This window comes from Gymnoscopelus microlampas (assembly GCF_963454915.1).
Source record: "Gymnoscopelus microlampas genome assembly, chromosome: 15".
NCBI lineage: Eukaryota > Metazoa > Chordata > Actinopteri > Myctophiformes > Myctophidae > Gymnoscopelus > Gymnoscopelus microlampas.
This window is the reverse complement of record NC_139952.1, coordinates 18705456-18733350: the sequence shown is the minus strand read 5'-3', so window position 1 is coordinate 18733350 and position 27895 is coordinate 18705456. Positions and strand designations below refer to the sequence as shown.

The 27895-nt window shown below is 40.2% G+C and overlaps 1 protein-coding gene across 1 annotated transcript; it reads right to left on the bottom strand.

Moving 5' to 3' along the window:
- Positions 1-1133: 1133 nt before the first annotated feature.
- LOC311062200 (uncharacterized protein) lies at positions 1134-11872 on the bottom strand. The gene is made up of 6 exons (XM_084081068.1): positions 11579-11872; positions 8905-9030; positions 5939-6115; positions 5547-5749; positions 5013-5128; positions 1134-3059 (listed from the first exon to the last, which is right to left on the bottom strand). The coding sequence occupies exons 1-6, from the start codon at positions 11691-11693 to the stop codon at positions 2897-2899; spliced, it is 900 nt and encodes a 299-aa protein (XP_083937194.1). The 5' UTR covers positions 11694-11872; the 3' UTR covers positions 1134-2896.
- Positions 11873-27895: the final 16023 nt, after the last annotated feature.

Here is a 27895-nt window from a genome sequence, read left to right as displayed (position 1 = left end):
TTTACTTCCCTTCTCTCTCCTTTATTATGCTTTAAATGTCTGACTGTACCTCGCGCTGTTTACATTTCTGTCTAATAAAGTATTCAATCAATGTCAAGTCAAACAGGGAAAACAATGTGCACACACACACATACACCCACGCGCGCGCACGCACACGCGCACGCGCACGCGGAGCCCTGAGTCAACACTCCTCGGGTCCTCTGGTGTCATGGTGTAGGAGGATATTTCAATATTTCAAACGTATGCATCAGCAGGCTTATATTTCCCCCCATAGAGGTTTCAGAGATGAGGGGGCTTAAATATCCACTACTGAATATTATATCGTTGCTGTCGGGCAGAAACCTTGTATTTGCATATCTCAACTTTATGTAAATGAACGTCACACTTCGGTCACACAGAAGTTGCAAAAAAAAGCTGATCTACAAGCTCGCAACCAGTAGCATAGCGACACATTGTGAGCTTTTAGATCTGCTATTTTGTGTAAATGTTTTAAGTGGCAGTGAGAGTGTCTGTGGGTTTTAGAAATACAGAACCAATGAAAAGTATTAACAAGAGCTTGAGACTAAATAATACATTGGATCCATTGTAAAGCCCCATTCCCACCGGGCATGATAACTATAAAGATAATGATTTAAAAAGTCAAGTGGATGGAGTTCACAGCAATTATAAAAATAAATACAATGGCGATATAGTTATAGTTATCTTTATAGTTATAGGGCTCAGTGTGAATGGTTATTTTTTTCCATTTCCTGGAAGGTAACGGTTTTGGACCTACAAGGTTTACACCCGACAGCAATGATATGCAAGAGATGGACCAATTTTGTTTCAAAATGTGGTCTGGCTGATGTGATGAGTCTCTGAGTTTCTACTGCCACATAGTGGCCGACACTTTAATGAGGGCACGCCAGCAGGATTTAAGACCAGGACTCTTTAAGCCGATTTGACCCATTAGATGACAGCTTCAGGACAAAAGATTTGAAATGGTCAACAATGGTCATCAAAATAACAGCAAATAAAAATACTTGAGTTGTAGCACTGTACATGTGCTATCAATACATTAACATGCTGCACATACATTTAGTATTCCTGTAACTTGTTCCGTTGAGACTATGAATTTTGAGAAAAAAGGCTGATTGTTTTGACATTTAAATCATGTTTTTATGTACAATATCCATTCCACAAGACACATTTCACAATCATCTCATATTTCTCTGATTTTCAGTACGTTGAAAAATAACTAAGCAGTTTCAATACTTTGATATAAAAGTGCAATAGAGGTATAAGTGATTGCTTTTAAGAAGTGGTTGCTTCAGAAAAATCATATACTGTACCCGTTTAGAATACATGCATTAAAATATAGATATATTTTATGTACAGTAGAAATACACCAAACCTGCTAAGCTATAAAACTACTTTGGTAAGATCTAAGTATTTACATTTTAAGTTACATTCTAGAATCAAGTTTCATATTGTAGCTCAAATAGCCAGGAACCTGGTTGAAATCTGAGGCTGTCAGACCTCTAACTGGATGTATATACTATACTGGTGTTTCACAACCAGGAAGTTCGGACCGAAAAGTGCTTTGTGAGACGTTTTGACTCAGTCCCAGAAAAGTAACAACTTGAAATGTTTAAACTTATTCAACACATTAGGGCTTGGCTAATTCAGGATTTCTGGTCCCAGTGTGAAACTAGTTTAGAACCAATCAACTACATGTACAACTAGACTACTAGATGTACAACAGATAGGCTGCTGTAGATACAGTATATAAAATGAGTAATCTAAAATAACACTAATTACGTAGGCAGAGCTCCGATACTACTACTACTAAGTGTTTGTAAAAAACATATTTGTTTTGCCCTTATACGTGAGATCCCATAACCTGTAAATGTAAACCTTTAGGGTATAATACACATACACTGTAACCCGACTTCCAAAAAGGCCCCTTTACCAAACAGATACATATTTACCATACATACTTTTTAACCACATGACCTCATGGACATACACTGACAAGAGGCCTGTCAAGTGCCATGTAGGCCCAAGAGTATTCAGGTTTTCATTCCAAGCAAACGCTACACCAGCTGATTTTACAAGCAAATCCCCCTGTTGAAGGTGTGCTAATTAATTGGCAGTGCTGTCAACAGGGGGAGACACACTGCAAGGAGAGAATTGGAGTGAATCAGAGATGAAGGTTGGACAAATGCTTTCAAACAACCTGGCTCGGTCTGGTGTTGATAACTTGGATGGAAGTGTTTAAAATTGCAGCTATAGCTGCTTTCTAAACCAACATGTCATATTTATAATAGATGCATACTTAGTAGGATGTGTCCCAAGCTATTGAAAGAGTCTAAAATCATTCCATTACTTAAAGATGGTAAGACAGGTTTTACTGGTTCTAATTATTGACCTATTAGTATACTCTGTGCTGAGTAAGAGAACATAATGTCATAATCAAATGTCAAATGTAATCTTTTTTTTTATAGAAATGGACTACTTACAAATGCTCAGCATGCTTATAGACCAGGGCATTTGACTAGCACTGCACTAGTGCACCTGACTGATCAATGGTTAACATACTGTATATGGATGACAGGAAACTATGGGGGCTTTACTGCAGCTTTTGATGTAACTGACCACAGCATTCTCATTGCAAAGCTCAAATGTTAGGGTGTTTCAACCCGTATCTTTATGAATTGACTATGAATGTGCATAGCTGAGAGTGAAGAAAGAAGCAGCGCATAAAGACCTATGCATGCTCAGAAAATACTCAAAACAACTATTTTCAATGACTTTCTTTTGTTTGTCTGAACTTTGTGATGAGCATATTGTTTGCCTGTGTAACCCTGTCCATCAGGCTAAAACGTCATTTACAAATACTACAAAATGGAGTTTTTCATTCAGCAGCCACAATCTTCTTCTCACAGATGAAAGGCAAATTAAAAGAGCAGGGGGCGTCGTACCAGCTCTTCACTGCTACACGCTCCACTTTGCGGGTCTTGACTATGTAGACACAGTCCTCATCAATGTGGTTGTTCGGCTCACCGTCCTCCCAGAAACTACAGAGAAAGAGATAGGGAGAAATGTGTCAATGGGTCCCCCATCAAAACAATCTGACGTTTTCCATGACATGACAAATTTAATGCCTCACTATGTAACTTATTGTAATGCATACCATACATGATCTGTATGGTAGAGTATGTTAATACAATATAACTTATACAATTCTGGCGGTTGTAATTAGTCTCCCTGGTCTTCTATTGAGACATTTAGATCGTGTCAAAGGTCATATCTCACTTGGACACAGGATCTGACACAAATGTTGACCTGATGGTCAAGATTCAATGGTAAAAATGTCAGCGCGTACGCAGGAAACCGGGTTAAAATCCAGGGTAGAGGAGAGGTCTTCAATGACTTTTCCATTGCAATTGATGCAAATGGACATGCCCTTCATGATGTTCAATGTTAATTCTCATAGTTGCAATACATTATAATAATTTTATAATGCTTTTTAATTAGGGCCGGATTACGATTTTGTAGTGCCCAAGGCTAGAACCAGGAGTAGCGACCTGAAGGCCAAATTCAACATTTCCTCAGAGTAAGCAAACAAGCTCTATTTCAGCACAAGCTTGCGCATATAATCACACTATAATGCTTTATCAAGGGCGTATCGTCATAGAGGCCAATGGGGCCATGGCCCGGTCTGGAAAACTCTGCTCCCCCAGGGGAAAAAAACAAAAAATCAACATAACAACATTAGCACCCCATCACCCATTCTGTTGTAGCCAACCACAGAAATTCGCCTTTGTTTTCAAATCGGGCTTATTTGCATTCGGCCGGATTGTTAATGGGTGGCCATTAAAAACCGGTTTCCCCGTCAAACCATCGTTGCGCGAGCCCCCCCCCCCCGCCGGCCCGCGAGGGGGGTTTAAGAATCTGGCCCGGTCCACGTTAGAACCCACCATACGCTACTGTGCTTTATAATAGAGATTGTAATGCATCATAACAGTGATTATAAGACATTAGAAATTATTATAATGTATTACAACTATGAGAATTATAATACACAATGACCAACGCCAAATACAAATTACCTGAGTTTCCAGCAATTATGAAGTATTATAATACTTGATCTTATACAAGTAATTATAAAATGCTTTATGTGTTATGGTTGTTATAATGCATTTTGAGTATTTATTAGTGCTTACAATTTGACTTCTACAGTGTTATAAGGAGATGATAATGTTTATAACACATTATAGAAATTGAATGCATATCTAGTGTTACAAAAGGGTTCAATATAAACTGTAAAGTTTTGGCTGTAAATCTTGCTGTGTGGGATTAGAAAAATCAGTCTTGCGCCGACCTCTACATCTTATCAACCAGGAGGAGAAGTGAGGGAAAAAAACAGGAAGAGAAGGGATGAGAGAGGAAGGGATGGACAGTAATAAAAGAGGAACGCTGCCAAGTAAAACAAGCAGAAGCTTACTTACTCATCTACATAAATATTTGAAAAAGAGGAAAAATATCATGGGACTATTAGAAATAACTGCTGCCGGAGCATAAAAGGGGAAAGAGAGGCTTTGAGGAAGGAGATTAAAAAAAATGTCCTTGTTGCTTATACTGCATATTCAAGAAGGAATGGATTATATAGGTCAAGAAGGTCAGCTATTACTTAACACATTCTTTTTCATAACATCTTAAAGCTACGCTATGTAACTTTTTAGTGAATAAAAACAATTCTATTTTGACCAGTATGTATGATAGAGTATCTTAATACAATATAACTTAAACAACTGGGGTGGCTGTATTTTGGTCTCCCTGCCCCTCTATTAATAAAGGTATAGCCTGCGGTTTGTTTGGCCACTAATGGTTGACAAAGTAGTACCGCCTGAAGGTCAAAAAAAAGAAGAAAAAAAAAACAGTAAATAAATGTAGTACTTTTTACACCACTGATGTTAAGCACAATGTGCTGCGTTTGATCGTTTAAAATAAAAACAGTTTCAACTTACCCTCCAACCAGGTGAGTACCATCCACCCATTTCCAGTCATCTTCCATGTGAGCATCACTGATACCGATCCAGTATGAGTTCCAATGGCCTCTGGGAAGAAGTTCCCACAGAAAGGACTGAGACACGCAAGACAACACAAGACAAGGCACTAAATATATTTTGTAGCATCAGCTTTAATTTCAAATTCATGTGATCTAAGTTGTCCTAAAGTCAGAGATCAAGTGCTCCTTTAACCACTTGAACGCTAGTGTCCCTATTCTGGGCATGACATCATAGGCAAGCATTTGGTGAAAATAGACAAAAAATTGGCGGAAATATGAAAACGTTTGGTGAAAACATGCTCTACAAGCTTACAACGCTTGTAGACCTTGTGAGCTTGTAGATCGGCTATCACAATTTTGTTATTTTCTTTCTATCTTTCTATTTCGAAATGGGGGTGGGTGCAGCCAGAGGCTATGTCTATTTGGGAGTCCTTGGCATGGAAAGGTTTGGGATCGATCCATCGATCGATTCCAGCCATCTATCTTTTCCTACCTGTTCCTCTGCATTGAGGATGATGGCTAGGTGCGCTCCATTTTCCATGCAGTAGCTCTGGCTATCCGACCAGTCTCGCATGGTGCTGGAGATGAAGTAGCAGCTGCCATTGAAGAGCTGCCAGTGGACCGGACACACCACTGTGGTGGGGGCCACCGTTGAGGTGGTTGAGGTAACGGGCACCGTTGGGACGACCTCTGGAGCTGGTGAAGAGAAAGCATTTTAGTGGGAGAGGAAAAAGATGAGACAGAAGAATACTTTTATACTGTTTTTCTTTTTTCTTTTAGAAATGCAAAAGAACCATAGGAGTAGGTTAGAAGTCGTTCCAACGTTCTCTAAGTACCACATAAAGTATGTGGTACTTTACCTTGATCTTGCAGGTGTCTTTATACCTTTAGTGGCACATTTGACGCTCAGCTCTGCCAGTAGCTTGGTCTTCTCCTGTTGCAGTTGGCTCACGAGCGCGGTCAGGGCAGTCATGTTGGCCTCCTGCTTCTGTCGCTGAATCTGGGCCTCTGTGCCAGCCGGGTCATCCTTATCGCCTCCCAGTGCAGAGGACATGTTCCTATCTGGTGGCACGGAAGCAGAGGAGAGAAGGTTGAAGCCTTAGATTTGGTCGTACGATGGCGTCACACACCGAACAGATCTACGGGCTCAGAACTCATTGCTACGCGTTGTGAGCTCATTTGGGAGGAGACAGCAACTAGACATGAGAGTTGAGGGATGATGGGGAGATGATGGGAGGTTTTAAGTTTTAAGTTGATAACAGTTCCAACATTTTGATAGTTGCAGTGATTGAACCTGTAACCTTTCTACTGCAGGAAAAGCTCCCTAATGGCATAGCCTCATTGGGATGTATCACCCATAGGTTTACATTGAACTTAAATGCTGCCGCTAGGCGTTGGTGAGTTGAGGATAGCAGATTTATTCAGGATGGCTGGGGGTCTATACTGCTAAAATGGTTTATTACAAAGAACTCAAATAGCCCCACATAAATTTGAGTTGAGTAATCATTAGAACACATTATGAATTGGTATCCAGTGGTTGTTTGTCAGTTTGAACAGTAACTAGTGTAGTGTAGCAGTGCTAGCATTTTGCGTTTAGATTTTTTTTGTCTAGCAGCGGTAGCATTAACAGCTAACTGATCTGTCTGGCAATGACAAACTGAGTAGTTCAGCAATAATACATATATAATATCACTTTGAAGTTACAGAATATAAATGATAATAAAAACAATCACACCCTGTGTGAAGGTAGCGGCGCCTTTGATACATTTTGTCATCGATATGTGTTTATAATGTGTTTATAGCCATGTGTCACGTGAAGCTTGACCAATCACTTTGTTGACTCACCTGACCAATCAGAACGTTGACGCACACGGACAAAGTCAGGTATAGAGCAGGATCCGCTCTATACCTGACAAAGTTATAGAGCGGCTAGCGCCGCTAAAAATCACACCCAGTGTGACGTGAGCGGTGCTATTTATGAGTTTAATTTCATCATGCGTCTCGCTAGCCAATCACAGTACGTCCTGCGAAGCTTAGCCATAATTTCATCATGCATCTCGGTAGCCAATCACAGCACGTCCTACAAAGCTTAGCCTATGGGCGTGTTTTCCACAGCATGGCGTCACAGCGAAAGACACATTTTCACGACGGAAAGAAAAACTTTCACCACGGATGGGTCCTAAACCCTCTTATAGGAGCGGTTGCACCGCTCAAAAAATATTTACAGTTGTAAAGGCTGTTTTTGTTTCTCATAAGGCCATGTCATTTTGCACTCTCCATGCTCAATAGCACCAGTTGCAACTGAACAAACTATATTGCTTTATATTTGAGCTTTGCTAATGGCCAATGGCCAGTCTTCGCTCTTTGTTATTTCATAACAAGTCCCAGTGTGGCCCAACTCCTCCCTAAAATACGCTGATTTGACCTAATGTCAACAGTGTGAGGAAAAGCAGAACTGAAGGTTTGCAACTCAAGGGACCTCCTTACGGAATGTTATTTCAACAGAGAGGATATACACAAACACAAACGTACTTGCACGCACGTTCACGTGCAGTCATGCATGCATGCACGCACACACGTGCAGTATGTACCCAATCACGCATGCATGTACAAAGACAGGAGAATATATAAACACATACTGTACACGCTTAAGTACACACGCGCGTGCGCACACACACACACACACACACCCACACCCACACCCACACACACACACACACACACACACACACACACACACACACACACACACACCCACACACACACACACACACACACACACACACACACACACACACACACACACACAATATACACGCTGAGCCCCAAACATCTGTTTCTTGTTGATTCATCCTTGGAATGTTGCCACATTCAAAAGCTGCTGAATCCTCTTGTCGTCAAACGTTAAAATGTTCATTAAGCATTGACGACTAACTGTTTCCACACCACGCACATTCTGTATACAGACATGAATAAATGCTACATCTAAGCTACCAGTACTGATTTATTTTTGTTTGCCAGGCAACTCATTTTGCTTCACTCATCGCATACCTCATAGTGAATGAGCCCCAACCCCTCCGTTCTTCTTTTCTTTCAATGTAGTTATCATTTAGTGTTAATAGTATACTTTTCATTGGTTAAATGTTCATAAAACCCACAGACACTTTCAATTTCAAAATGTTGCCAAAATAGCAGACCTACAAGCTCACAACAATCACAATGCAACTGGTTGTGAGCTTGTAGATCGGCTATTCTTTCTACTTCTGCGCGACACACTTGAACGATAAAGTATCATTTATGAAAAGAAGAAAAAAAACATAAAAAGCTGAAATATGGAGATACAAGGTTTCTGCCCGACAACAACAACAGATTATACCATTGGTTCTCAAAGTGGGGTCCGGGGACCCCCAGGGGTCCTTAGGGGGGTACCAGGGGGTCCCCAGCAAAATTTGTGTAATATAGTAATACAGTGTCACAATCATTTTAACCACTTTAACCATATTTTATACTTTGGCTATTCAAAAATAGCAGATATACAAGCTCATAGCGCGACATCAAGTGCCAAGTGCCGCGCTATAAGCTTGTAGATCTGCTATTTTAGAAAAATCTTGAATATTTGTGCAAATCTTTGAATATATATATATATAGGCTATTTTTTTTTTAGTGAACATTTTTAACCCAAATCTTTGCTTCTGGAGGTCCCCGGCACAAAACCTTTCAGATGGGGGTTGACATGAAAAAGTTTGAGAACCACTGGATTAAACAGTACTGTATGTAATGGTAGAGGTAATGTAATGGTATAGGTAGCGACAGAGGTACAACAGAGGTAGTCATGATGATTATGTACTTACAGCGAAGGGTCACTGCGATGAGGGAGATGAAAAGGACAGCACACAGCATAGCCAAGCACAATGTGGCACATCTGTAGGGCCCTGAACCTCTGGGCTGAGGGGCCACTGTGACAGAACAGACTGGTCCTGGATAGGAGAGGAGGAGGAGGGGGAGAGAAATTGAGGTTGTAGGAGAGACATAGAGGGGTATGATTGGAGTAGGTAGAACACAGAGATTCCCAAACTTTTTAATGATTTTAATCCATCTGCGCTATGAGCTTGTAGATCAGCTATTTTTGTAAAAGAAATCGTGAAAATGTGAGCAAAACTTTGAATATACATATGTTTAAACGCAAACTATCTCAAATCTTTGCTTCTGGGGGCGGGGGGGGGGGGATCCCTGGAAAAGAATATTTTACAAATGTTTGCTTAGAAAAATATATATTCAAAGATTAGCACACAAATTCACGATTTTTCAAAAATAGCAGATCTACAAACTATGAGCTTGTAGATCAGCCAAAAAAATCTAAAATGACAGAGAGTAGTCTTAATTGGTTAATGATAATATAACGTTAATATTTAAAAACTAAAAACGGAATTGTTTCACTTTAAAACCTTGAGAAATGCTGTTTTTGTTTGTGATACCAGTAAATAAGAACTTAAAGTATACTATGTTAGTTAATTGGTTGACGGGTGGGACACAAACGCTTTCAAGATTTTCAAGTGGGCCCTGATCCAGAAAAGGTTGGGAACTGTTGATTGATATACACAAAATCTTTTATGTGTGAAATGTCAACCGTTTTGATGGTGGAAATTGTTATGTATTTAAACACAATGAACTGAAATTGGAAATATATTGTAACAGCTATTATCCATGAGACTATTTTAGATTTAGATTTAGAAAAAGATCAGTAAACCAGCTCCATTCCTCACACTTCTGGATGCATGCTGCATTTGTCACTCAGGCATCACGCCAAAGTCAAATCATGTTGATAATTCTTATCAACATGATTTGACTTTGGCGTCAAGCCTGACAAAAGCAACATGTGGCCACAAATGTGAGGAATGGGGCTGCTTCACTGATATTTTTAAAGCTGAAATTCAGAACTTATTTTAATTAATAAAACCTTCTGTATGGTAGAGTATCTTAAAGCAATATACAGTAACTAGCACATTTGCAGCAGGTGGTCTGCCTGTAGTACTGCCTGAAGTTCATACTGTACATGCAATATATCCCCTGGCTGAGCTCTAGATATCTGGTTTCTCGTGCTGGAGATACGGGTTCAAATCCTGGGAGGACATAAAAGTTATGGATTGCAGCTTTAAAGTCCTAATAATCAGGGCAAACGTGTTGGAGCAGTAGTTATGACATGAGAACACTATCCCAAAACGTATTAGGGTGTATTTATCAAGCAACAAGTCATGTTGATCTAAATGAACACAGACTTGTCCTGACAGGACCTCTGGGGGTGCGGTTCAGTGGGGAAAGGCATTTCAGCAAACAAAAACAAAAAAAACGCAGTTGTTTGACAAACTTAAACAGAGGCATATTCTGCTATTCAAGAAGTTTACTTGTCACGCACTCATACAAGTACTATCGTGCGGTATGAGTGTACGTGCGTATGTGCAGTCAGTGAAATGCTGGTGTGACATTCTCTGCGGACGGACTGTACTGACAATATAAAAAACTAAACTAAACTGAACTGTTGAACAAGGTCAAATACAACTCAAATCTTTGGCAGGAATAGCAATTCAGTGAAGTGTATCAAGTTTGTACAGTGTGTGTAAGTGTAGAACAATTCTAAAATAGCCTTATTTTATTTGCAAGAAATAACTATCAATGTATACTGTTTATACAGACAAGTAGTAGGGTATATAACTTTATGTTGCAGCCAGAGAAATATACAGAAACAAATAACCTTCCAATTCATATAGCCATTATTAAATTGAAATGAATACTAGAAAAAGGTGAGAGGTTTTGGGACCAGACTAGTTAGTATAGTGTGTGAAACATAGAATTTGTAGACTCCTTGTCAGTGAGTATTTACAGATTGAAGACATTTGTGTGTGCTTTGGTCATTGATCAGGGCTCTGATTGCCTGAAGGAAAAACATATTTTTGATGGACTATTGATCATTTGTCCAACAGGGAATGTAGGAACAATGCCAAAGTCAATCTCAACTATTCATTCTTGGCAGGACAATTATGTCCTGCCAAGAATGAAGAGTCTGGGATTTATCCTCTGGGTTTAATCACTTAAGCATAATTTAACATTTAGTAATTTGTCATAAATGGTAAAATAGAGAAAATGGCAAATCTACAAGCACACACATTTGTTGTTGTTTTTTTTACATTGTGACAAGGTGTTTTTGTGTTTGTAGATTGTTATTTGGGGAATTTTAGAAAGATTTAAAAGAAAACTGAAGTTACCCTCCAAATGCTATATGATCCCAAAATATTAATATTGAGACATTTGTCAAATATTATGATTTGTTTCATGTTGCCCACTGCCCAGTCCTATGGCCAAGATTGATTTTTTTTTTTGCCAAATACCTTTGTACTTATACATACCCAATAAAATGTTGAATTCCGGACTTTGACTTGAAACAGAGTATTTCTACATTGCAGTATTGATACTTTTACTTAAGCAAAAAAAACGTGAATACTTTTTCCATTACAGAGTAACATTCCTTACCGCTGTATCCCGCATCTTTGTTGCTGTTGTTTAACTCGTCGAAATATGCAGCTTCGTCATCTATCAGCTTTGAATACATGCCCTCGCAGACCGTTGAGCCCGTGGTGGTCTCCATTACTCCGTTACTATGTAGATTAATTTAGAACACTAAACTTGTTGCATCTGCTGCAACACAAACGTCCTGGTGTCTGTGATCACTCACTCACTGGTCACTTTGCTTACTGCCCAAACTTTTATTTACTATACCGCCCCGCCCCCCTCAAAAAAAAAGTGACTTCGAAATTTACGGTAACCCCACAACATTACGGTAAAAGCATGCGCTGCGATTTCCTGGCGAGAGCGTGAGAGGGGGACTCTTCTAGCTCTATGAGAGGATGGACCCTGGGAGGGACCTAGCCCTGAAATATCATATATTCATATATTATATATAAAGACAGTCATGGATGAACTTCAACCTGGTGTTTTCACTTTGCCCCCTTTTGGTCCGTACATCTACATAAACGTTCAGATTTCAAATATAAAGTAATTACCCCATGGCCATGGATGTTAAGGGCTCTCAGAAGTACCCGAATCTTCCGTATTGTTCAATAAAAAGCATTTTAATCCGATCGGTGGCCATTTTCTCCGTATTGTCTCCATATGCTTTCCACTACGCGGCCCTATCGGTTGGGAGGTGAACTGCACTCTGATACATTATAACTCTATGAGAAATTGGCCACCAATCAAATTAAAATGCATTTTATTGAACAATACGGAAGATACAGTTACTTCTGAGGGCCCGAACAGAATTTTAACATCGGTGACCATGGGGTTAGCACTTTATATTTGAAATCTGACGTTTATGTAATGTACGGGCCAAAAAGGGAGAACGTACAAACACCAGATTGAAGTTCATCCATGACGGTCGTGACAGACGACCGTTGTGTGATGATCCCATGGATCAGTCGGGTCCCTCCGACTCTACCCTTCACTGAGGAGGTCCACGGAAGTAGGACTTTGCATAACAAACAAAAGTTTCATCAGATTGTATAATATCAGCACATTATCTAAATCAATGTATGTGCACTGAAAATGTGTAAAACCTGCTGTGTCTCATCTGTTAAAATCATAACAGGCTGTCAGAAGTTCTGAGCTAAGTCAAACAGCAGTTAGTCTTTTTTTCTAGTAGATCTTTGTTTTTTTGTTTTATTGCTATAGCTAATAACTTGCTAGTAGGCCTATATTGGCCATTATTAGTATCCATCCTTGACAGATTTCTCCCTTCTGTGTGGTGTGGTGTAAAGTAAGTACATGTATGGCTACGTAATTCAAGTACTGTATTAAGTACAATTTTGAGGTACTTTTACTTTACTGGAGTATTTCCAATTTTCAATACTTTTACTTCTACTCCACTACATCTCAGAGGCAAATATTGTACTTTTACTCCACTACAATGATTTGAAAACGTTTAATAATAATGCTTTTTTTTTAGCACCCAAAGTCGAAAAAGTGGGTTTTGAGGGAGGCTTTGAACATGGCAAGAGTGGGGGCAGCTTTGATGTGAGGTGGGAGTGGGTTCCAAAGGGAGGGGGCTGCAACTGAAAAAGCCCTGTAACCCCAGTTGCGTTTGATTCTTTTTTTGGGGGAAGTCCAGGAGGTTGGCATCACCAGACCTGAGGGAGCGGGAGGGGGCGTGGTGTTGGAGGAAGTCAGAGAGGTAGCGGGGAGCCTGGTTATTGAGGGCCTTGTAGGTGGTGATGAGTATTTTGAAATCTATTCTGAGTTTTACTGGGAGCCAACGAAGGTCGTGGAGGACTGGGGGGGCACATATTGAAGTTTCTTGAGAGCTTTGGAGGTGGCGCCATGAAGGAGGCTATTGCTGTAGTAGAGTCTGGATGTGATGAAGGCATGGATGAGTGTCTCTGCAGCAGTTTGGGATAGTGTGGGACGGAGGCGGGCGATGTTTTGGAGGTGGAAGAAGGCTGTTTTGGTAATTGGTTGTGGAGCGGCTGAGGGCATCTGGACCAATAATGAGGATTCGGATTTATTGCAGTTAAGTTTCAGGACGTTTTTTTGCATCCAGGTTTTAATGTCAGTCAGGCAGGTGGTGAGGGTAGAGAGGGTGGTAGCAGTAATGGTTTTGGAGGGGAGGTAGAGTTGTGTGGCGTCGGCATAGCAGTGAAAACAGAGGCCATGGTGGCAAAGGATCTGTCCGAGGGGGAGAATGGTGACAGAGGTTGTGATGGTTTTGCAGTTGTGAGATCAATTGATGTCTGTCGGCAAGGTAGGATGTGAACCAGGAGAGGGCAGTGCCGGTGATTCCGAGGGTGGATTTGAGGCTTGAGAGGAGTATGGGGTGGTTGATGGTGTCAAATGCAGCACTGAGGTCAAGGAGGATGAGGATGTTGAGTGAGCCGGTGTCGCAGGAGAGCAGGAGGTCATTGGTAACTTTGATGAGGGCAAGCTCTGTACTGTGTTTGGAGCGGAAACCGGGTTGGAATTGTTCAAAGAGGTTAGGTAGAGAGCAGGTTGAGGACTTACTTCATACCAGCAGAGGAGAGGTCAGATGGGGTAATATCAAGGAATGTGGAGGAGTGAGTAGGGAGTGGGTTGAGGACCGGGGGCGGAGAGATGGTCAGCTGGTTATGTATGGATGGTGTTGATTTTATCCTGAAAAGAAATGAGGAAGTTATTGCATTTGTCCACAGTGAAGGAGCGTGAGATGGTGTCCATGGGTTTGAGGAGTTTACTGATGGTGGAGAAGAGAACTTTGGGGTTGCCATTGCCAGACTGGAAGATTCCAGAATAATAGGAGGAGAGGGTGGAGTTGAGTTTTTTTTGGTAGAGCTGTAGGTGTTGTTTATAGATGTAATTGTGAATGGTGAGACCGGTTTTCTTGGCAAGCCTTTCTAACTGTCGGCCCTTTGTTTTGAGGAGGTGTAGTTCAGTGTACCAGGGGGCAGATGTGGGTGAAGGAGACAGAACGTGTCCAGGCAGGAGGAGAGAGAGTCGTTGTAGATGTTGACCAGATCAGTGGGGGAAACAGTCAAGAGTATATAGATTTTGATTATTACAAAACATACATTAACCACCTCCCCTATATACATTTTTGCCATTTACATTGTGAGCTTGTAGATCTGCTATTTTCAAAAAGTTTTTAATACATTTTATAGATTTGAAAAGTTGTGAACTGGGACATTCAGCATAATGAGTACTTTCTACTTTTGGTACTTTAAGTACATTTTGGTACCAATACTTTTATACTTTTACTTGAATTCCGGACTTTTACTTGTAACAGAGTGTTTCTACATTGCAGTACTGATACTTTTGTGTCTCTCATGTATCATTTTTATAGGCTATTTATTTTGGACAATTATCCAAACAGCATCTTGCAAAACTGTTTGTATATTAATACTAACCTGGAGTATTCACTAAGACAGGATCATTTTAAAAGTAGGCTCTCATATCCTCTCATAGGGAATGAATTGGCAGTTGCAGTACATCGTTCTAATGGACCTGGACTGGAGGCACTGTCTCATTAGTGGGCGTGAAATTTGTAGTTTCCGTGTTGGTCTGTTGCAGCACCACAACCTTTATTATACTGCCTTCTTGTGGCTAAGAAAAGTAACACAATGAACCCTTGCATCCTATTGGGTAATTGTACAATAAGATCCACTATGTGCAAAAAAAAGCATGACAAAATAACAAATATATACAAAAAAATCACACCCAGTGTGAAGTGGGCGGTGTGGTCACAGTTCCTCTTTTCTCATTTCAGCCATAGCGATCTTTGACTGGGTCTGTCCTCCATGTTTAATGCCATTACTTTTGTTTTCTCTCCATTAAGTCAATATTCCTGTACTCCATTTCTAAAGGGCCATTCACACTAAGCATTATTACTATAACTGTAAAAATATAGTTTTAAAAGTCAAGTGGATGGCAGAGTTCACACCAACTATTAAACTATTAATTATAACTACTAATTACAATGGTGAACAATATAGTTAGAGTTATAGTGCTCAGTGCGAACGGCCCTTTAGTTTCCTTCCTTTCTCTGCTGTGTCCAACACTAGGGCAATTTCATCTGCATAGTCGAGGTCGGTGATCTAGATGGAATGTACTTTCATGCTGGTCCTCAGGACCAGCATGAAACTCAGTGTCACCTCCCTGCCACAATAAACAGGAACCCAGGAAGGCATCATGGGTCAGAACCAATTGGCTCGAGTCCACAGGACCGAACAGCGTCAAACCTTGTATCCTAATCTGCCGAGGTCTAAAGTGCAATGAAATTTTTTTGCAAAGGCAGATTCGTCTGGAACCAGGCTAGCTAAATCCAGCAAAGGGGAGTGGAGTTAGCTGGTTTTGCTGACTCCAGGCTCCACCCCCTTTTGACCTCCAACCTCATTGTGAGCTTTGAGGTCCATTTAGCTGTACTTATCAATGATAAACAAAACCTCCTAACTCCACTTTTTGTTTTGTTTTTGTCATTTCCTGATAAATGAACATTTTGGAGTTAGCTGGTTGCTGCCGGACAGCAGAGATATAGGGTTTAAGTGGTTAAAAGAAAAAACAATGGAATACTTCCAAGCTAGTCTCAAATCTCTCAAAAGACATTTTGCTTTGAAAGCCTTTTATCAAGTTGCTCATTAGAGAAACTTGATAAACATTTCTCAGAAGAGGCTCAGAAGAAATAACCTTAACAATTGCAGAGGATTTAATATTTCTTGTCTACAAGGTGATATGTATAAAACAATGTTTTGGTATGATGAGCGTGTTAATAAACTGAAAACTATTCCTTTTGTTCGACACAACCATTACTCACTGTATTGACATGGCACCCTGTGCCCTGGGAAAAATTGGTCGCTGCTGAGTCATAACTTATAATAACCTGTTAAAGAGCCTATTAACGGAACCTAGCAAGTTCACGCTTTTGTGTGTGACATGCATGATGTCCTAAATTCTAAACCAAACTTCACACCCACATACAGTATGTCTCAGAAATGCATCCGTTTCCTTCTGCTGCTGTGAGTTATTAAAGGAGCAGTTCACCCAAAAATGACTTATTTTCTATCACTTACCCCATGAAGCCTCGAATTCATGGAGATTTTCTTGTTTTTGTCGCATTCCTAAGCCAATAATTTGATGTCCGGTAGAGTTCCCTACTGAGTTTCTACTGAGTCTCCTACTGGCCGATGACCCGGTCATCACATTATTGGCTTAGAAATGCGACAAAAACAACAAAAAACTAATTCAAGGCTTCATGGGGTGTGTAATTGATAGAAAATAAGTACTTTTTTGGGTGAACTACTCCTTTGAGGGTGTAATATAAGAGGCAGAAAAAAGGGAAGGGGGAATCGGTCAGGTGCTTTGGCATTGTTTGTCTCGTGTGTTGCATGTACTGTACCTACATGCTTGACTTCAATAGTGATGGGGGAGTCCCTTGTTGCCAAAGAAAAGGTGTCAGGTGTTATGGACTCTGTCATGTCAATTTTTCAAGAAGAGTGCTTTGCAAACATATCTCTTCTCTACCCTCTGTGCTGCTGTGAGAATGTGACTGTTAGGTGTGTTAGAGTTATGCACGTTTATTCAGGAGTTTTTTCTTCTCCAAAACTGCCTAGAGATGGCTTAACATTTCAGTGATGAGCACCGGCAGACACACATGGCATTTTCACCATCACATCACACCCATCTCACCCATCAAGCCCTATTGCACCATGTGATGTGTCATATTATAAGTACACCACATTTGAACAAACTTTGCTTTCAGTAAAGGGAAGTAAACCACTTGCAGTAAGGAACATAACACACATATATGCACATATCTAAGTACATCACACACAAAATGCACCCATCGCACACCTATCAATACATAAACACTAGCACATGACACTTTCATATTTAAAACTGCACGCAAAAACATATTATGCACATATTTATAGACATGTGCAAGGTGCATATGGACATATGGATACTATTAAGTAGGAATGATGCACCTTCAAGTACCTCAACGTGTGCTATGATTAATATATTAGTACATATTTTGCTATTTTTCTTTACTGTACCTTCTACTTACTATGCTATTCTTAGTCATGTCTTCTTTTTATTGTTATTGGTGCTATAATGTTGACCAAAAAAATTTAACATAACCCAACCCATAATAGAATAAAATGTACCCTATCATTAAAATAAACCCTTGAGGGGGTAAAGGCATAGGCCGACTTCATTGTAGGACAGAATGTGGTGATGTTCTTTTGGTCAAGGAGGACGTAGGTTGTTCATGTGGTTCTCAAAGGTTAACCAAGATTTGTGACAAAGGTGGAGAGGAAATGGTTCTGATCAAGGAAAGGGAAATGGATTCTACAATGGTGTTGAACCTCAAATGGGGTGCCAACTGAGAGCCTGAATATGTAAATCCTGTTGAGGTACTGGTCAATTTAGTTATTGGACTGTTAGCTGCAAGTCAGTGTACCTGCCCTGCGGAGGGGGACCTTTTACACATCTGTGCCCCATGGGCCCAATGTCTCATAATCCGCCTATGCTTGTATCCACGCTGCCAGTAGGCCACCAAAGTAGCTCCACTAATTATTTTCCCCAAATACTGTATATTTTATACCTTTTTAGATATTTAACTTTAACCACTTAAACCCTATACTTAGTTGACCAGAGTCCTCTCTTGTGTACGTTTATTTGTGTTCTCCAACTTCCTTGTCTCTTATTGTTCTTGTTATATAAGTGCTAAGAGAGCAAATTAATTGTATATTGTTGCAGTAAATGTACAAAATATGACCAATGTGCTATGACTTGCTTTTCTTACACACCTGTTTATCCACCAGAGAGTGCTAGTGGCATATGGAATGGAACTAAACACAACCAGGCAGAGACTGATACATCATGCATGTCAGATGCACTCTCCTCTAATCTATCTATTCATAACATCAACTGAGAGTACACGGCAATGATCACCATCCTGATACCATCTTTTTCACAATCCATATTTCCTCAATGCTTACAATTAGATTTCATCATCATCATCATCAATGTTTCACTCATGACTCAAGTGGATTCAACAGGTGATTCAGTAACGTTTAATTTATACTTGCCGTGTCTCACACGGAAATAGCCAATCTACAGCTGTGCTGTTGTGATCTTGTAGATCTCCTATTTTAGGAGACAGTGTAAGGTAAAATGTCTTTCAGCTGGTTGTTACTAAATAATAATGTAAGTTTTTGTACAGTCTCTAGCTAGCAAGATGGACTTTGATTAATGCTTATTTGATTTCAGTCAAATAGTGTGTGATGATGTCAAGCTTTTTTATATGGCAAATAAAGTTAAATATACCCTTTATATAACCAGGTGGTCCCACTTTCATGCGAGGCCTGTCCAGCAGTAAATAGTGCAGCACCAATATAAAAATGTACAAAAATGAAAAAGCACAACAACAAGCAAATCAAACGAATTCAAGGCCAAGTTTAAAATGTGCTACATAAGTGCTGGAATGGCAGTGGTCCAATGGGAGACCAGTAGGGTCAGGGCAGGGCCAAGTCTATATATCCTACATCTCTTGGTTAAACAAAGCATTGACAGCTCCTTACTACTAGTCTGCCTCAAGGTCCCTCATAAATAGTTAGAAGTCAAGAGAGACGGCTTGTTCAACTCCTGAATCCCTTTCGAAGATTACTTTCAAGATGTACTAATCATCTCCAAATCAAATGTTGTGAGCAGTAGACTATCCACTCCCTGTAATGTTGTCAGATTATTTTGGGTCCGGGTCTAAAACGCTTAGAAAAGGCATATGAGTAACATTTATATATTATATAAATGTTATTCATTTATGTATTATATATATTTTAATTAAGACTTTGTAATGCCTGTGCTTATTCTAATACTGTCTCTCTTTTTGGTATCAAAGGAACATGAGGCTGTGACATTGATTGCTTGTAATTTGTTTGCCTTCTTAACCCCTTCTGGGCCAGACTACAGCCTGAGGTTCTCTTTCTGCTTTCAACATTTCAGACGTGTTTCCTCACTAGTATCTCAAGCCAGACTATCTGTTCCACAATCTTCAAATGCTACAGAGTCTGTAATTCCGACCTTTAAAATGTGTGCGTGCGAGAGTTTGGTGGAGGAAACCCCAACTGAGTTGCCTGAGTTTGTCAGACTATAGTGGATTTTTTATTTATTTATAAATTAGTTTCCTAATTACAGGAGACTAGATTAAAAACACTCTCTCATCAAAAACGTGACTGGCAATCTCTCTAGACTGGCAACAAATGATGACACTTGGTATCAATTTGGAGTTGTAGTTGTGAATTCTTGAGTGAAGTCCAAAGCATGCATCAATTTGGAGGAAACTTTCATTTCCTCAGAAACCCTTTAACATAGAAGACAGCCAATGAAGTTAACAAACCAATGATTGTGTTTATATGATCAGCCTACATTTTATATTACACACAATATTTTTTTGTTTATTAATGATCGATGATTTGATTAAAATCAATGTTATTTTATAAGCAGTTAAATTAATAAGGTTGACTAACTGTTGAAGTCCTATGTAAAACCACACCTGAACATCGTGTCTTCTCTGTTCGTCATGACATCTCTACTGTGGTTTCCTGTACGTTATTTCTGTCTCTGATAAACGCACGCACGCACGCACGCATGTGGTTGACATTTTCATTTGGACATCACCGACAGGGATGTTATTTTTCCATTCTTCCTGAGAGTGACGGTAAGCTTTTGGGAACTGAATACAAGACTAAAGATTTGACAAGGACATTTGTTTACAGTGTGAGCCAGATCTCATCATTAGAGTCTGCACCAGTAATGTTGCATGCAAATAACACTGATTGAAATTAAGCTCTTTACCTCCTAGACCAGTGTTTCTCAACAATGTCTGGATCAGGGCACACTTAAAAAGTGTTAATTGGTCAGAAGGGTGGGCCGCGTGCATTTTCAGAGCATGTTTATTTCAATGATCAATTGATTGTGTTCCGGCTTGGATCAATGGAACCAACGTAGTATACTTCAAGTTCCTATTTATCGGTGTCACAATGGAATCTCATGAATGAATACCATCGCTTACTGTCCTAGACTCTAGGTTGTAAAGAGCATATTTGACTGTTGAAATCAGGTTATTTGGTCAGACAGACTTGTTCAGCAACTTGTTCCAGGTCTCACGAATGACCTTTACTGAGTCAGCACTGTCAGCAGCACTACATACAGTACATCAGCACTGTAGTGACACAGAGGCAGTGGAATGTGAAAGGATGGTTTATCTTTTTTGAACAGAGACACGACCTGACATTGTTCCTATTATTAGTTTGCGTGCATAAGATGTAATTGTGCATGCTGTCAAATAAGAAATATTTAACCTCTGTGTATCAATCTTATCCGTTTTATGTAATTGTCAGTTAACCAATAAACGGTTGACTAACTGTCGAAGTCCTATGTAAAACCACATCTGAACGTTGTGTCTGCTCTGTTCGTCATGGCATCTCTACTGTGGTTTCCTGTACATCATTTCTGTCTCTGATAAACACACACACACACACACACACACACACACACACACACACACACACACACACACACACACACACACACACACACACACACACACACACACACACACACACACACACACACACACACACACACACACACACACACACACACACACACACACACAGCCAGGCACGACGCAATGCGATGTGTTCTACATTATGTTCATCCAAACTTTCCGATTCCTGTCAAATAAAAAATATGGAACCTCTGTGTATCATTCTTTTTATGTAACCGTTTTATGTAATTTTCAGTTAACCAATAGTAATCAATGTATGCACTTGTTCCACTCATTATAGGACCACACCGGTGTTAATACATATCATTGTGTATGGGCGAAGCGGTTTGTGTATAGATGGTCAATACTACTTAGTATGGTCAATGTTATCATACATAAACAGTGATCATTTTCTTGTTAATGGATTTATTTGGGGACTTTTACATTTTGTTCAGTGTTATTAAGATATTACAGAACGTTCCTGAATAATTGTCAATTGAGTCAGTAGCCTAAATATAATTGTGCAGTTAATAAGTCACAAACAGCTGAATTCGGTTTGGAAATCAATAGTTTCTACAGGGAAAAATATTATATTTAAGCAAGTTTCAAGTCTCTGCAAGTTGCTTTTTATAAAGTGAACTGAGTCCAATGGCTTCCTCAAAAATCCAACAAACCATGGCATGCTTTAGAAAATGGTCGGCAGCAATGTCAAGTATGTACCGTGAGTCATAGTCAATGCCCTAAACACTTGACAACACCTTTCCTTTCTTCCTAAATTCCTTCTGTCTCCTTCCACTCTACTATTCCTGTGTTATAGTATCATTGCACTGGGCATGTAACAGCCTGCTAGCTAGCCTTTCCAAAATATATAGTTTGGAGTTACAATCACACATTTTGCGTACAATGTAAAGACCATCAAATGCTGAAAACAATCTTCCCACTTCTTTATTTCTCTGCAGGGCCACTTTCAACCTGGTGTCCCTATTATAGATTTCATTTTGTTTCTCAAAATGTTCAAAGGAAGTGAACATATCACACCACAATGCATTACGTCGTGACACTCTGTGAGCTTGTAGATGTGCCATTTTCGCAATTTGTCGTACCTTAAAGTATATGGGGCTTATGTGGTTCAACGAGACAGGGCACAGTCCACTTTGCTCCATATAATTTGTTCGTCAGACAGTGATAAAGCATAAGTGCTTGACAACAAGCACTGTAAACTGACTTATTTATATATATATTTCAGAATCATGGACACATACCTAATGTAACCTATTTCCATGCAACAGCACCAAATCTAGGCTCTGCTCTCTTTCTTTGCTCTCATCTGCCAGGCTGAAATAGTACCTGCAGGGGACAGCCAGTCTCTGTTTTGTGTTGTGCCCATTTCTCCATTTTGATCTTTGCTTACATAAATGGGATATTTAGTGGTGGGGAAAACATTGGATATGGAGATCTTCTCCCTTATGATGGTGTTGCTGTTGTTGTTAACGTTAACGTTTGCTCCCATCAGCTCCAGTGTGTCAGGTCAGAAGATACTGTTCTATAAACATGCTGTCTTTGCCGAGAGAGAGAGAGAGAGAGAGAGAGAGAGAGAGAGAGAGAGAGAGAGAGAGAGAGAGAGAGAGAGAGAGAGAGAGAGAGAGAGAGAGAGAGAGAGAGAGAGAGAGAGAGAGAGAGAGAGAGAGGAGAGAGAGAGAGAGAGAAGAGAGCGAGAGCGAGAGCGAGAGAGAGAGAGAGAGACACACAGACAGAGAGACAGACAGACAGACAGACAGATAGACAGGTGCTCTTCCCCCCAGGTATATATATTGAAAATTAAAATTAATCATAGAGTATTAACATTTCCAACGGATCTCGCTTGTGTTTTGTTTTTGTGGATGTACAGAAAAGAGTGGATTCACCCTTCAAAAATAAAATGAAGACATGCACAAACTGTGAAACACACCTGCAAATACCGACACAGTCAGACACTCAAACTGAATTCTCACAACCTCACGTAACTCTGCTACTGCCTGTACACACACAAACCTGACCTTTAGTCTGACCCTTGACCCTGGGAAATAACCTGCCCCCCTGGTAACACACACTAGAGCAATGGATCTCAACGTAGGGTCCGCAGACCACCAGGGGTCCTTAAGGGGATTCCAGGGGATAGGAATGATTACCTTTTGAGGACCATTTACAATTTAGCATTTAGCAAACTCTCTTATCCAGATTGACTCACAAAGTACAAGATCAGATTAGAATAAGCTAAATGAACACTAGTCAACAAACGACAGGGTAAGTAGTCAAATAAATAGAATCCAAGTATGAAAGGTCCAAAGCCAGGTGTTTGGGGTTGGCTTTCTGTAGCCTACCATGGTAGATGTGCTACCTACCACGGTTTAGAACTCGGTGTCATTGTTCTTTGTTTTTTATTTTCTTGTTTTTCTCTTGTGTTCTCCTGGCCCGTGAAAATGTGTCATCATTATTTTGTACAAGTTTTGCCTGCTTGTCCATCTTTGGGGTTTCCCTTGTAATTTTCTCCTGACGTTGTTGTGGTGCTATACACACTCCCCTTATCAAAGTCACTGTTTTACAATCTGCTGACAGGAAAGAGAGACACCTCTGCTTGGTGACTGTGCATCCTCTGGCCTATTAATCAGTTGTAGACAGGCAGTCTTCAGTGCTAATTTAACTCTGACAGGCTGTACAAATGGTCCATTTGGTTACATTTGTACACTCTCTCAGTTACAAAAGGATAAAGAAAAACACTGAGGATTTGACTGTGTATAGCAAAGTAGAAGGTACATTCCTGACTAAATGCTTTAGGCATGCCCTGTCAAGTTGGCTTGAACTGCTTTTCAGTAAGAATCAAAAGAACACACACATGCACACAAGCATGTGTAGTACAGTGGCACACACGCACACAAGTGTGCGTATGCGCTCACACATCTCATGTAGTTACACACAGACATAACTTGCATAACTCTCAGATTGACTTGTCTCTTGTCAGTCGGTCTGTCGATCCCTCAATGTAAAATATCTGGGTGGTGGCTGTGTGTGTGTGTGTGTGTGTGTGTGTGTGTGTGTGTGTGTGTGTGTGTGTGTGTGTGTGAATCATTTCATATGAAGTCACCTATCTATGACTCTTTATTCGTTCCATTTTCGTTTTAACTTTATGGAAAAAATGTAACGGTCGTGCGTGCGTGCGTGTGTGTGTGTGTGTGTGTGTGTGGGGGGGGGGGGGGGGGGGGGGGGGGGGTGTAAGAAGAGAGAGATGAAATACCTTGAGGAGTCCCAGAGACTGACTTGCAGGTGACAGCTGGGCAGGAGGGAGACAGACAGTACACACTAAACCTGTCCAGGTGATGAACACACACACACACACACACACACACACACACACACACACACACACACACACACACACACACACACACACACACACACACACACACACACACACACACACACACACACACACGAAACAATTCAATTCAATTCAATTTTACTAAAGTGTGAAATGACAACAAGTTGTCTCAAGACACTTTACATGTAAAGTGTCTTGAGACAACAATAGTCCAAATGTTGAATGTTAAAGACGGGGTGCTGTGATTTTCAGTGATCCCCCCCCCCAAAAACATAATCATCAGGTATTATGGTTATACTAGGAGGAAGATTTTTTTCAAAAAAGTGTACAGAAATTGTTAAAATTATGTTTGTATGTGGACATGCCTACAGTTCATTAAGTATACCTGGTTCTCACCTTAGCACCTCCTCCACCACCTTAGCACCACCCACCTGTCCTAGTCCCTCCTCCTCCTCATGCCCACAGCTGTTGTGTTATGATAATGAGGGGGAGGGTATATCCTACTATCCTACTATCCTACTATCCTACTATAATCCTACTATCCTACTATCCTACTATAATTCTAGTAACCTCTGTAGTGGTGGTGAAGACACCCGGTTCTCCTCACTGGCTGGACCAATTGCTCTGATTTTGCACACAGCCATTGACCATTACCATCTGAACACAACTGTGAAGCCCGTTTTTCAATTTCATCAAATCTCAGCTTCTTATTAGCGTTTTTCTGTCAAACACTGTCGCCATGGTTACGGGGCTGCCCAGCTATGGGACGAACTGCCTCCCGGGTTGCCAGATCATGTGCGCATATCCCCCCACGGCTGCGCTGCGCCGACCGGGTATGGTCTAGTCCTACTATAATTCTAGTAACCTCTGTAGTGGTGTCACAACCCGGTTCTCCTCAGTGGCTGGACCAATTGCTCTGATTTTGCACACAACCATTGACCATTACCATCTGAACTTAACTGTGAAGCCCCTTTTTCAATTTCATCAAATCTCAGCTTCTTATTAGCGTTTATGTGTCAAACAATGTCGCCTCCCGGGTTGCCAGATCATGTGCGCATATCCCCCCACGGATGCGTCGACCGGGTATGGTCTAGTTTTTACTATGTCACTAAAGGGCTGTTTTTCTATTGGCACGTTTGACCCTCAAGGTTTCAGCCTCCAGGTAGAAACTCAAAATAGTCAGAGAAGACATAAAACACCATAAAAACACCACCAGGGGGCTTAATGAAGTTCTATCAACCTCATAGACACATGAAAAACTGAAAAAGTGCTAAACCATGGCACCGCCTCTTTAAGACTTTTAATAAGGTGGTTTCTACACAAATTCTCATTCACAAATACTTCTAGTTCTCCGATACATTTAGTCCCATTTATTTTCTTTATTTTTTTCTTTTTTCTTCTTATTTTCTTCTTTTTTGATTTTTTTTCTTTCTAGATAAGTGTAGGAGACACACCTACATGAAAGGCTGCAGTGAAGTGAACATTCTAGTCTAAAGTGCTGTGTAATAATTAATGACTAATAGCAGTAAACAACCAAAGCCACTTGTATGTAGCCTGCTCTGTGGATGTTTACATGAGTCTCTATCAAGGCCAGCCTTCTATTTTGTACATTATAATATCTTTATTTGTACTTTCATGTTATGCATTTAAGAGTTAGACGTTTCACAGTATACAGCAATAGCTGGCACCCAAACATTGTGGGCACACTGGGCAGGGTACCTCGATGTTAAATTGGCTTATTTTTCCCTTCCCAAAATGTAAAAAAAAAAAAAGGATTTGGAAAATGGTCTGAAGTAATGGGGAGGCATGCGTTAATCCGACAGACCTTTTCTCCGACTATGTGCCATCCGCGTGCGGTTAGGGTTAGGGTGCGGGTTTGGTTCGGGTTTAGTATTGGAAACGTCGGAGCGCTGCGCTGTCGGAGGAATGCACCCAAAGTAATGTAACATATACATGATTTGAACATGCAGGTACATCATTATCGGACCTAAATTTACCCTTCAACTTCTTGTTTGTGCCCATAATGACTGGATGGCCACAGATTTTGTAGCAAGCCAATAGGCCTCAAATGTCAAATGTTCAAACTTGAACTTTGAACTTCAACAAACAAATCATGTAGCCCAGAGGTTTTCAACTGGTGGTCCGTGGACGACTGGTGGTCCGTGAAGGTATTTCATGTGGTCCCTGCCTCCTGGTCATCCATTCAGTCATGTATAAAGTGAAGATTTTATTTTTGTTCATCATTTTACTTTGTTTTATTTTGGAGAAACTTTGGTATATTTGTGTGATATGAGGACAGTGGAATTAAAAACGTTATCAGTGGTCATTGGAGGAGGCTTGTGTTTCAATTCCCAAAGTACTTCAAGCTTTACTACAGAAGAGGATCAACTCATTGTCCAAAGACTCTTTCAAGAGACATGTATGAAACACAGTCACTTGTGAAGTTCTAGATGAGTTTTCAGACAGTAACAGCTAAATGTAATTTAGTTTAACTTTTGTAACGATGTATCTCTGTGAGAGTGGTATTGCCACACTGGCATACCTGAAGAATATTAGTATTATATAACAGCCAGAAAATGACATTTGAGACTCTGTCCCAGACCACCACCGCTATAGCCAAGAAAGGACAGACATGGACCACCTGTAATCATGCCATGGACCATTAGTGGTCAATGGACCGCTACTTGAGATGCAGTGCACTAAATGACCTGGTGACCTAAGATGACGAGTCAATGAAGTCAGTTACTGGGAAGTCTGAGGTCAAGACATTCCACAGAAAAGGGAGTTAGAATCTCAAGAAGGGAACGTGTCATCATTATTAGGAAATGTATCCATTTAATGACATGTGTTTGCTCACTCATAAATGTTTCAAATCAGTATAGTTTCAGTTAAAGGTTCTATGACATGCATTTTCACTTTTTTTATTTTTTATATTTTTTGGTGGGTTTTATGACCTCGATTAGACCCCAAAACAAAATGTGTGATAAATATGAAAAAGCTACTCCTGTGGAAAGGTTATCATGTATGTATTTACTTATATTGACCCTATAAACAATTTAATATAGGTATGGTTTTGCCCACTCTTTCGATAATCATTGCTCAATTTTGGGGCTCTGGCTCAGGGACTAACACACAGCCTAACATGTTAACTTTAAGATGGGGACAAAGTAACTAACAGCTTCGGTCCATGTGGGACTTTCATCAGTGCAAATTGCAGTAAAATAAGCAATACGTTCTCATTACCATGTTAACATTTTAATGATTAACATTTCTCTATGTAGCCTATTGGCCATCATTCCCATTTTCATTCTTCCATACTAATGATCAAATAGAACATAAGGCAGGTGAAGATCAATATTAATACTAAAATATGTACCTGAAAACATTTGAGGTGAGAAACAGCAAATGCATGCTTCTTCAGCAC